This window comes from Caenorhabditis briggsae, assembly GCF_000004555.2.
Source record: "Caenorhabditis briggsae complete genome, chrI, whole genome shotgun sequence".
Classification (NCBI taxonomy): domain Eukaryota; kingdom Metazoa; phylum Nematoda; class Chromadorea; order Rhabditida; family Rhabditidae; genus Caenorhabditis; species Caenorhabditis briggsae.
In genome coordinates, this window is record NC_013489.2 from 13,375,692 (window position 1) to 13,388,517 (window position 12,826).

Below are 12,826 nucleotides of genomic sequence, written 5' to 3' on the forward strand. Positions count from 1 at the left end.
ATAGTCAGAAAATTATCATTTTTAAGCCAAAAATGCTATCAAAATTTAATTTGGGTTGGCGGGATTTCGAAAAATTTAAGTTGGAAAAAAAAGCGAAATAACCCAAAATCTGGGTTGGCGGGAATTTGAAATTTAAAAAAAAAAAATGTTTCCAGAGCAAAACTATCCTAAAAATGCCAAAAAACTGACCAAAATCTCTCAAAAAATTTGGGGTTTTTTTCTCTAAATCTCTTCTCCCTCTTCGACCTGTGCTGTGCAAATGAGATATGACGATTTTTGAACAAACAACTAGGGAGAAATAGTGTGTAAGACGGAGAGAGTGTTAGAGAGAATAAGACAAATGTCTTGTAGTACCCTAAAACAAGCTCTTATCCCGACGTACTACTAGTTTTTTTTATCTTTTTCAATGTTTTTTAGGTTTTAAAGCTCATTTTTTTTCCGTTTCATTGTACTTTTTCTCACTGACCATGTACTGACCATGTAAACGTATTTACCCTCCCTTTTACATTGCTAATTCTTACTTAGAGCACTAAAACACACAGAACTACACTGATAACGATTATCACCCCCTCCACTGGTCACTTCTTCCTTTGTTTTTCTCCTTTTTCGTACTAATTTGACCCCCCCCCCCCCCATTAACCCCGAAAATCCGGAAATCTGAAAAATGGAAACTTTCTATTTCTGTGTATAAACTCAAAACTAAGCTTTGAAACTTTAATTTTTGAATTTCGCGCGCTTTGCGCTTCAAAACGAGCCTAAACACGACCCATTTTTCTCCATTTTGATTTTTCGATGGTCCATGCGCCTTTAAACCGGGAAATTCAAACTTTGCCGAACCTAGTTGTGAGTATACTCATTTTGAAGCTACAAAACTACCAAATCCAATTATATAACTTTGAAGATGTGAAGTTGAAAATAAATGACAGTTTAAAGGTTTTTCGAAAAATTCTTGAAATTTGAAATTGGACCAAATTTGGTTTATTATCGATTCTCTGGTTTTCAAACGTAGATTATTGAGTTTTGTTAGTTTAGAGCTTTAAAATAAGCCTAAGCACGACCCATTTTGCTCGATTTTGATTTTTTCAAGGGTCCATGCGCCTTTAAACTTGAAAAACCAAAGTTTAGCTAAATGGGGCTCGTTTGAAAGCAAAAAAAGCGATAAATTCAAAAAATAGTTTTTTACCAACAAAAAACAGACCCTTAGTGGAATACGATCCAATTTCATTTTCAAAATATTTTTTTAAAAAACTGTAAAGCCTTGGTAACTAGATATATTTCCAGTTTTATTATTTGAAAACTTAATTTTTGAAATTGCCGTTTTACTAGCTTCAAAATGAGTATAATCAAGACTAGGTTAGGCGAATTTCGAATTTTCCGGTTTAAAGGCGCATGGACCCTCGAAAAACTGAAATTTAGCTAAATATGCCGTGTTTAGACTCATTTTGAAGCTCTAAACAAGCTGAATTTGAAAATTTTATTTTCAATAAAATTGTAGCAGAACAAAATGAGTTACGGTAGTTTCTACAAAAAAATTGGTGCATCGTCCAATACCGAATTCGCAAGTCGTGTTCGAGCTCATTTTGAAGCTGTAAGCAATGGAAATTTGGAAATATAGCTTTTTTCTAATTCGATTTGTTATTTGCTTCAAAATGAGCCCAAACACAACCCACTTTGCTCAATTTTGATTTTCCGATGGTCCATGCGCCTTTAAACTCGAAAAACCAAAATTTTCCTCACATAGTCATGATTATACTCATTTTAAAGGTATTAGTTAGCTGGATTCCACTATATAACTTTAAATGAACAAAAATCAAAAGTTTACGAAATACAATGAAATTTAATTTTCCAAGAATTTTTCAAAAAAAAAAAAACATTAATGTCGTTTTATCTAGCTTATCACTATTTTTTGTCATGTAAAACTTATATTTTTGAAATTCTCGCATTTTGAGCTTCAAATTGAGCCCAAACACGACCCATTTTGGTGGATTTCAATTTTTCAATGGTCCATGCGCCTTTAAAGTGGAAAATTCAAATTTTGCAAAACCTAGTCATGATTATACTCATTTTGAAGCTCTAAACGAGCCTAATTCAAAAATATGACTTTAAATGAACAAAAAAAATCGAAAAATAACGAAATACGACCAAATTTCGTTTTCCAAGGATTAGTCAAAAACCTGTAAAACTATCTTATCTTGCTTATTTTTGATTTTTAGAAGGTAATACGTAACTTTTTGGAATTCTCAAATTTAGAGCTTCAAAATGATCCTAAACACGACCCATTTTGCTCAATTTAGATTTTTCGGAATTTTTCGATAGTCCATGCGCCTTTAAACGCGAAAAACCAAAGCTCAGCAAAATGGGCCGTGTTTAGGCTCATTTTGAAGCTCTAAACAAGCCGAATTTGAAAATTTCAGTTTCAATAGGAAATTTTGGCCCTTGTCCAAATTCAAAAAGTGTCCACCTTGGCTGATTGTGTATATTGGTATTATTCAAAAAAGAATTGATAAGAAATGAGTGTCGTCATCACTATCAGTATCACCATTTTTGCGCATTTTGCCTCCAAAAAAAAGGCATCAAACACAAATTTTTAGTATGTAAACATACATACACAAAAATTTTTGGAATCGTTTTCTTTTTCTGGAAGGGAAGAGTGTGAAAATTATGTTTAACGCGTCACACCCATTTATTGGCATTTTCCCCACTTTTTTTCTGAAATTTTATTCTTAAAATTTACTTTTAAATTCATCAAAATGACCCCCAATCTTTGTATATTTCTTGCTGAAAACCTAACTTTTGACTTTCTTGTTCTCACTTTTTTTAGTCTAGAAACTTGAAACTAAGGTTTGAAATTATAATTTTTGAATTTCTCGTGTTTTGAGCTTTGAAATGAGCCTAAACACGACCCATTTTGCTCAATTTTTGATTTTACGGGGGTCCATGCACCTTTAAAGTCGAAAAATCAAAATTTGTCTAGCATAGTCGTGATTATACTCATTTTGAAGCTCTTAATTAGCTGAATTCCAAAATATGACTTTAAATGAACAAAAACCAAAAGTTTACAAAATACAACCAAATTTAATTTTCCAAGGATTAGTCAAAAAAATGTAAATCTGTATTATCTTGCCTATTTTTTATTTTTATGATGTAAAATTTAAATTTTTGAAATTCTTGCATTTTGAGCTTTGAAATGAGCCTAAACACGACCCATTTTGCTCAATTTTTGATTTTACGGGGGTCCATGTGCCTTTGAACTCGAAAATTCAAATTTTGCCTAGCATAGTCATGATTATGCTCATTTTGAAACTCTAAACAAGCTGAAATCAAATATATAATTTTCAGACCGTAAAATTGAAAATTAACTAAGTTATGACGGCTTTTCAGTTTTTTTGGAAAATTCTTGAAAAATTAGGTTTTGTTTTGCTTATTTTTTTGTTATTTGACTTTAAAAATTGCGATTTTTGAATTTTTCAAGTTAGTAGCTTCAAATTGAGCCTAAACACAACCCACTTTGCTCAATTTTGATTATCCGATGGTCCATGCGCCTTTAAACTCGAAAAATCAAAATTGAGCAAAATGGGTCGTGTTTAGGCTCATTTTGAAGCTAGGAACAAGTTAAATTCAAAAATAATGTTTTTTGAACCATAAAATCGGTCCATGCGCCTTTAAATTCAAGAAATCGAAATTTCTATTTTGATAGTATTAAAATTCCTTTATTTTTTGACATTTAAGAGAAAAATGTTATCATCAGGATACATTTTTTGTCACTTCTTAAAAAAATGAAGTACTGGACCCCCCACAAACTTCTAGAAAACCAAAAAAGAGAAATTTCGGAGACCCAGGTGGTCCACAAAAAAGGTTCTATCTTCTATTTTTTCGCCTTTTTTTTCGGAAGAAAGTTTTTTTAGAAATTTTCTAGAAATTCCATTTCGAGCTACAAATTAGTTATTTTCCAGAAATTTTTGAAAAATCCACAATTTTCACTAATTTTACGAATTTATTTTCAAAAGTCTGAAAAAAAACTGAAAATTGGAAAACGCTGATTTTGTGGTCTAAAAATTCATAATTAGATTTTGAAATTTCAATTTTTGAATTTGTTGCGTCTTAAGCTTTGAAATGAGCCCAAACACGACCCATTTTGCTCTATTTCCATTTTTTCGAGGGTCCATGCGCCTTTAAACTGGGAAATTCAAAGTTGACCGAAATTGGTCGTGTTTAGGCTCATTTTGAAGCTCTAAATACTGTAAAATTGAAAATGTTATTTAAAATGACAGAGAATGGAAAATGAGCACTAATATGATTCAATTCCTTTGATTCAATTTTTTTTCATAAAACAGTAAAACCGTCTTATCTCTATTGTTTTCTGTTTGAATCATTTGAAACTTTTATTTTTGAAATTCACTAGTCTTACTTCAAAATGAGCCTAAATACGACCCATTTTGCTCAATTTTGAAATTTCCCAGTTTTGTCTAGGGTCCATGCGCCTTTAAAGTCCAAAACTCAAAGTTTGTCTAACCTAGGCATGATTATACTTGTTTTGAAGCTAATAAAGCGGCAAATTCAAAAATCTAATTTTGAAAAGTTGAAAATCAAAAACAAGCAAGATCTGATCCAATTTCGCTGTGTTCAACATTTTTCAAAGAATTTTTAAACGTTCATATATGGATTCATTCTCAGTTAGACTTTTTGAAAGTTATATTTTCGAATTTTGTAGCTAATTAGCTTTAAAATGAGTATAATCATGGCTAGGTTTGGCAAATTTTGAATTTTCCAGTTTAAAGGCGCATCGACCCTCGAAAAACCAAAATTCAGCTAAATAGGCCGTGTTTGGGCTCATTTTGAAGCTTTAAACGCGCCAAATTTAAATGCATAGTTTTCAAGACTCGTTGGCCTAGTTTTAAGATTCCTAGGTCACAACTAGTCGGCCACCGTCACCTCTAGAAATTGGTTCCTCTTTGTTCGAGCTCACATTTTATGGATTTTTTAAATTTTTTGCCGTTTTTAACCTCTGCCAACCGTACTTAATTACCTGGTCAATTTTCTAGACCTTCTACCGTAATCCTAACTACCGTAACGCTACTAACAATGACGACTCGTCGTCGGAACTTCGACGACGTCTTCGCCGATTCTGAAGACGACGATGACGCAGAATTTCGATCGTCGACGTGGAATTTTATCGAAAATTCTGGAAGCCAGAGAAGATCCGAGAGTTTTCGTGGCGGGACCCAAAATTCGGATTTTGGGAATTTTGAGCGTTTCGGAGGTCGAGGGTCTTCCAATGGCATCGAGACACGCACATCGTTTCGAGAATTACCCACAACGTATGTAGAATGCAAATTCGCTCTATTGGACTTTGTTCGGTAGAGCGCATTTGCTCAAATTCACAAAAAAAACCGCATGAAATTTGCTCTAAAATGACTCTAAATAGCTTGGTTTTTCCAATTTTCAAAATTTGAACTTCCCTCTAAAAGGATTACTGTAGACCTGTAAGTGCGACCCGAACCGCTTCGACATACCAGTTTCACTACGTGACACGACGGGTCAGCAGCACTGGGCAACGACATACTACGGTAGAATTGGAGCACACCGCGCGTCCGTTGCAAGGAGAGCCCGAGCCAGAAAGAGTTTATAAGGTATGGGGTTTTTTGAGCTGATGAAGTGGAATTTTTATTCGAAATTACTATATTTGGATTTGCCTTGTTGAGAGCTTCAAAATGAGCCTAAACACGACATGTTCTGGAGAATTTTCATTTTTCGAGGGTCCATGCGCCTTTAAACCGGAAAATTACAAATATGCAGAACCTAGTCATGATTATACTCATTTTGAAGCTTTGAAATAGCTAAACTCAAAAATATAACTTTAAAAAACTGAAAATCAAAAAATAACAAAATACAACCAAATTTCGTTTTCCAAGGATTAGTCAAAAACCTGTAAAACTATCTTATCTTGCTTATTTTTGATTTTTATAATGTAATACTTAATTTTTTGAAATTCTCAAATTTAGAGCTTTAAAATGAGCTCAAACACGACCCATTTTGCTGAATTTCGATTTTTCGAGGGTCCATGCACCTTTAAAGTCGAAAATTCAAAATTTGTCTAGCATAGTCGTGATTATACTCATTTTGAAGCTCTAAACAAGCTAAATTCAAAATCCAAACTTTAAATGTGAAAAAACCGAAAAATAAAGAAATACGACCGAATTTCATTTTCCAAGGATTTTTCAAAACACTGTAAAGGGGTCGTAACTAGCTTCTGTTTCAATTTCACTTCTTGAAACTCATATTTTTGAGTTCAGCTTATTCAGAGCTTAAAAATGAGTATAACCAAGACTAGGTTAGTTCAAAATTAGAATTTTCAAGTTTAAAGGCGCATGGACCCTCGAAAAATCAAAATTCGCCCAACTTAGTCATGATTATACTCATTTTGAAGCTCTAAACTAGCTGAATTCAAAAATGCTAATTTCCAAGTCGCTGGCCTAGTTTCAGAGTTTCTAGGCCACCAAAACCTCGGTCATCAAGGCCACGTAAACCTAAAAATTGTTATATCTCGGCTCAAAATGGGAATTTTCGAGTTCTCCAAAGTGGTGTAGAATTCTCGCTCTATCGCACACATTCTGCAAATAACTATTCTCGAAAATCTGGTAGTTTCAGCGCGAAATCCCTGTCCAAATGGTAGGAAATGGGAGTAGCGCCGGCAGTTACTCCCGCTATTCCATGGCTCAGGACACAATTCAACGCTACAGTAGTCAGAATTCGTCTTCTGGAATTTCTCCACACCAGAGATTATCATCGTATTCATTGCACAGTATAGTTGGTAAGAAGAAGAAGAAGAGATTTAGACGAAAAAAGTGGGAAAATTTGGGAGATTTTGGTCAAAATTTGGGTAAAAATTGGGTACAGTATGGTCCAAAAATAGTGAGAAATAAACTTAAAAATGCTAAAAATGGTCTGAAATGATCAAAAAATGTTGAAACGGACTGAAAACGGCTCAAAAACAGACCAAAGTGAATTACAGAGTTTTGGTTGGGGTTACAGTAACTTTCAGGGTTACTGTAGATTCTGGGACACGGTATTTTCCTGTGATTACTGTATGAAGCCGAGAATACTGTAGCTTTCCAGGATTACTGTAGCTTTTTGTAACTACTACAGATCCTGCTGGCAAGGAGCTGTAGATCCGGGATTACTGTATTTTTTTTGTTTTTTGTTCTTCTTGGGAGTACTGTAGCTCTAGGAATACGGTAGTTTCCTAGGATACTGTAGATAGCCGAGAACACTGCACATTTCTAGGCTTACTGTAGTTTTTTGGGTCTACTGTAGCTTTCGATGACAAGGAGCTGTAAATCCTAGATTACTGTAGATTTCTAGGATTACTTCAGTAATTCTGCCAAGGAGTTTGTGGGTTACTGTTGTTCATATTGGGATTACTGTAGATCCTGGAATACTGTAGACTTCAAGGATTACTAAAGGTCCCAAAATACTGCACATTTCTGAGTGTATTGAAGATTCTGGATTACGGTAGTTGTTCTGTTTTCGACACGATGCTCAGGTACTGTAGCTTTCTCATTGGATTACTGTACTATTTTGGGATTACTGTAGCCCCCCCCCCCAAAACCTCCTTTTTCCATGTTTCTAGTTTTTTTTTTCCCGCTCTTTTTGCTTCCCACAATTCGGAAGAAAAATAATCCGTTATCCACACATTACGGTCGTTGAAAAAAGCGAAAAATGAGAGAGTATGAAAACTGAGAGACGCAGAGAGAGAGAGAAGAGAGGGAAAAAGTTTCGGGAAGAAGAAACTTCTGGATTTTTCAATTTTTCACCTAGCACTTTTTTTTTACCCTACCGCTTTTCAGTTATTGGAAAATTCGCTTTAATGCGAAAATTCTGAAAATTTTTAAATTTTCCAAAAATTTTTGATTTTTAGGATTAGCTGATTTTGGAATTTTTGAATTTTTGGGAAAAAAAAAAATTTTTTTTCGAATTTTCGGATTTTTGAATTTTTGAATGTTCGGATTTTTGAATTTCTGAATTTTTGAATTTTCGAATTTTTGAATTTCCGGATTTTGAATTTTCCGATTTCTGAATTTTTGAATTTTTGAATTTTCGAAATTTTGAATTTTCGGATTTTTTGAATTTCTGAATTTTTGAATTTTTGAATTTTCGGATTTTTAAATTTCTGAATTTTCGGATTTTTGATTTTTTGAATTTTTGGATTTTTGAATTTTCGGATTTCGATTTTTTGATTTTTTGAATTTTTGAATTTCTGAATTTTCGAAATTTTGAATTTTCGGATTTTTTGAAGTTTTTGCAAAAATGCGCTCTATAGAGAATTTTTTGAAAAATTCAATTTTTGAAAATTTTTTAGAACATTTTCTAATTTCTAAATTTTTGAATTTTCCTATTTTTTGAATTTTCGGATTTTTTGAATTTCTGAATTTTTGAATTTTTGAACTTTCGAATTTTCGAATTTTTGAATTTTTGAATTTCTGGATTTTTTAAATTTAGAAATTTCTAAAAATTAAAATGCTCAATTTTTTGAGTTTTTTAATTTCTATTTTTCGAAAGTTTTTTCTGTGAAAACGCGCTCTAATCAGAATTTTTAAAAATTTGCTCAAAATTTAAAATTTAGCATTGCATTGAGAACGCGCTCTAGTGAGAAAAATGCAATTTTTCGAAATTTTCGAAAAATCAAGTTTTTTTCAACTTTCTGTGGAATTTTCAAATTTCTAGCAAGTGCGCTCTAATGAGAAAATTTCAAAATTTCGGCCATTTTCGCATAAGTAATTAATTTTTTCCGACCCAAATTTCAAATTAAAATTCGAAAATTATTCAAATTTCCCGCCAAATCTCTCTTCTCCTGTAAATTGATCAAATCAATTTACGATTCGTCATCGCCGGCGAAGAGAGTTTTCCGTATAAACGGATTATCGCCTCCTTTCTTTCTCTGCTTCTCTCTTCCCTCTCTCTCTCTCTCTCTCTCTCCAGCGAAAAACCGAACGGAAGAGACAGCTTGACCTTCGCAAAATCAAATCTCCCTCCTAAATTCTCTTGTTTATACTCTGTACATAGAAATTTATGCGATTCGTCGCACCATTTCGCCTGATTATACATTTAATTTAGCCTTTTCCCGCTTTTTCTTCGATTTTTCTAGAATTTTCTTACTGAAAATCGAATTTCTCATAGTTTTTCACCCATTCTAGCTTTTTTCCCGCTGAAAATCGGCCTAGAACTGACTGAAAACGCTGAAAATAAACTATTAAGGATTACTGTAGCACCCAGACGCCAAAATGCACAGAATTTGAATGTTCGGTGGTTTTGGGCGCTTTTTTGGATGTTTAGGTCTATTTTTGTTTTTGAAGCGTCTGACAGCCTAAGAAAACTCGAAAAATGCTTAAAAATCAACACTCTGACGCAAGAATGCACAGATTTCAAATTTTAGCTAATTTTGAGCGATTTTCTCGATTTTTCCTCCATTTTTCTGGAAGTTTCTTGTTGGAAATCGAATTTCTCGCAATTTTTCATCTATTCTAGCTTTTTTCTGGCTAAATATCGACTGGAAACGCTAAAATTCAATTTTGAGGGATTACTGTAGCGCCCTGACGCCAAAATGCACAGAATTTGAATTTCCGGGTGGTTTTGAGCGCTTTTTTCGCCTAAAAATGTGTTTTTAAACAATGAGAATCGAATGACTCATAAAAATTGGTTCAATTTTAAAAACTTTTCTCTTCTCGGCTGACCACCAGTGAGGCTAGTTTAATGAGACACCTGCACACAAGAGACACCCAATAATAAATGTTTTTAGTTTCTCTTCCTTTTTTTCTCTCAATTTTTCAGGTTTCTTGGCTTTTTCTCGCTGAAAATCCATTGAAAACGGCTGAAATTCGCTGAAATTCCGATTTTTCGTACTGTAGTAAATCGCAAAAGTGTGCAAACACCGTCACGACAAGTTGCACACATTGTTTTTTTCAGATTTTTTTTGTGGATTTTCTTCATTTTTCATCGATTTTCTCCGTTTTTTCGGGGTTTTCCATCTGAATTTTGCGATTTTGTGCCATTTTTGAAGCTGAAAACCTAGAAAATTGCGGAATTTGCATGAAAAAAGAGAGAAAAGAGAAAAAAAAGAGAAATTTTTATATATTTTCTGACTCATAAAAAAAAGCGGCAGATAGAAAGAGAGAAGACTAACGGATGATGAAAGCGATGTTTTTTGTTTGTTTTGAAAACAAAAATTTAGTTAAAAAATTTTTTTTTTCGAAAAAAATTTTTTTTTCTGAAAATTGAATTTTTGAAAGTTTTAGACTGAAAAAAAGCGAGAATTTTGAAAAACTGATTAGTTTTAGATGGAAAGTCTTCAGAAAAATAAAAATCAGGCTGTTTTTTTGAAAAAAGTTTTTAAAAATCGAAAAAAACAATTTTTTGTGAAAATCGGATTTTTGGAATTTTTAGGCTGAAAAAATCAAATTTCTAGCATTTTTTGAGTTAAAAATCAGAAAATACACTGAAAAATTTCGAAATTCAAGTATATTCAAAACTTAAAAATCGAAAAAAAATGTTTTTTTGAAAATCTGAATTTTTGAATTTTGAAAATTTGCACTGAAAAAATGGGATTTATCTACTGAAAAAAACCTTAAAAATAGCAAAAAAAATGTCCTGAAATTTTGAATTTTTCAGAATTTTTTTTCATTTTTTTTTTAGAAAAAAAAAATTGAAAATTCAATTTTTTGTAAAATTTTTTAAAAAAAAGTAGAAATCCAAAAAATTCCCCCCCCCCCCATTTTCGAACATTGCAACCTCTTTTCCGGCTTCCTTCCCTCCTCCACCGCGCACCTTTGAGAAGAGATCGTGTGTCTCGTTTCTCTGCGTCTCTCTCTCTCTCTCTCTCTCTCTCTCTCTCTCTCTCTCTCTCTCTCTCTCTCTCCATACCCCACACAGCCGTTCAAATGTAAAAAGAGATCGCGGGTCACTCTCTTTTTCTCCCTTCGCCTCTTTTTTCCTCAGTTTGTTGCGTTAATTTTGAAATTGAGAAGAAAAGAGATGGGGTCAGCGAAATTGTTGAAATTTTGATATTTTTTTGAATTTCCCGCCAATTTTTGGGGATTTCTAGGCTGAAAAACAGCTGAAAATGCCAATTTTAGCTTTGAAAAATTTGCTATTTTCGGCATCTTTGAGCTTTTTCAGGTCGAAAATTGAGTCTAAAATCCAGTCTTTAGTCGATTTTCAGGATTTTTAGAGCTAAAAATCATTTTTAGCTCTAAAAAAGACGGGAAAAAAGCGCGAAAAAATCGATTTTCAAGCTCAAAAACCTGAATTTTAGCCCAAAAAATACATTTTTAAGTCCGCGAAATTTTGAATTTCCCGCCTTTTTTAACCCCAAAAATTCACGATTTTTTGATATTTTTCGACATAAAAACTCTCGGAAAATAGGCCAAAATTCCAAATTCGCGCCCTCTCTTCCGTTCTCTGCGTCTCTCTCTCTCTATCTCTCTCTCCCTGTTCCCTGGCACCGCGAACAGCTGTTTGTCTCTTTTTTTTTCCTTTTCTTCAAAAAATTCAAAATTTGGGGTTTTAGATCCTAAAAACTTTAAAAAAGCCGAATTATCCGTGTTACAAAGTACTTTTTAGCCCAGAAAAAAGCCGAATTTGAATTTTTTGAAGATTTTTAGCCTAGAAAAAACCCAAAAAACCCAATTTTTCGCCTCAAAATATTGTGAAAAATAAGGAATTTGATGAAATTTTGCCTGGAAATTTGGGATTTTCGTAGATTTTTAGCCCAGAAATCCCTAATTTTGAGGCCTTTTTGAAGATTTTATGGCCTAGAAACCTTAAAAACCCAATTTTTCGCCTCAAAATTTGTCAAAAATTGGGAATTTCATGACATTTTGGTCTGGAAAATTGGAATTTTGAACATTTTTAGGTCTGAAACAACCTAAAAACCCGAATTTTTAGTTTTCAAATCTGAAAATTCTGGATTTTTAGGCCTTAAAACCTGAAAACCCCAAGTTTACGTCTCAAAATTTTTCAAAAATTGAGATTTTCATGGAATTTTACCCGGAATTTTGGGATTTTTGAAGATTTTTATGCTAGAAAACCCTTAAAAACCAAGTTTTCTGTGTTAAATAATGTCAAAAATTGGGAATTTTGACTGGAAAATTCGGGATTTTCGACATTTTAGGCCCTTGAAAACCGGAATTTTCTGTACTAAAAAGTGTCGAAAATTGAAAATTTCATGGAATTTCGACCTGAAAATGTCAAATTTTGAGATTTTTGGCCTAATTTTTACGAAATTTGAGACCTTTTTGACGATTCTAAAGATCTGAAAAAACCCCTAAAAACCGAATTTCCGTTTTTTTAATTCTGAAAATTTGGGATTTTTAAGCATAATTTCTGGATTTCTTGAAGATTTTCATGGTAGAAACCCCTGAAAAACTTAACTTTCTGTGCTGAAAAGCGTCAAAAATTAAAGATCCATGGATTTTTGACCTGAAAATTTTAGATTCTTCAAATTTTTTAAGGCCTAGAAACCTTAAAAACCCAATTTTTCGCCTCAAAATTTGTCAAAAATTGGGAATTTCATGGCATTTTGGTCTGGAAAATTCGGGATTTTTGAAGATTTTTAGCCCAGAAAAAACCCTTAAAAACCAGAAAAAAAGAATTTTCGGTTTTCAAATCTGAAAATTCTGGATTTTTGTGGATTTTTTTAGGCCTTAAAACTCTGAAAAACCACATTTTCTGTACTAAAAAGTGTCGAAAATTGAAAATTTCATGGAATTTTGGGATTTTCGAAGATTTTGATGCTAGAAAATCCCTAATTTTGAGGCCTTCTTGACGATTA

The 12,826-nt window shown here is 32.9% G+C and overlaps 1 protein-coding gene across 1 annotated transcript; it reads left to right on the forward strand.

Annotated features, from left to right (window-relative positions):
* Positions 1-5,082: 5,082 nt before the first annotated feature.
* Positions 5,083-9,194, forward strand: CBG15816 (the record flags this gene model as incomplete). The annotated part of the gene is made up of 4 exons (XM_002640505.1): positions 5,083-5,318; positions 5,480-5,630; positions 6,649-6,811; positions 9,178-9,194. 4 exons carry the CDS (start codon positions 5,083-5,085, stop codon positions 9,192-9,194), a joined length of 567 nt encoding a protein of 188 aa, XP_002640551.1.
* Positions 9,195-12,826: the final 3,632 nt, after the last annotated feature.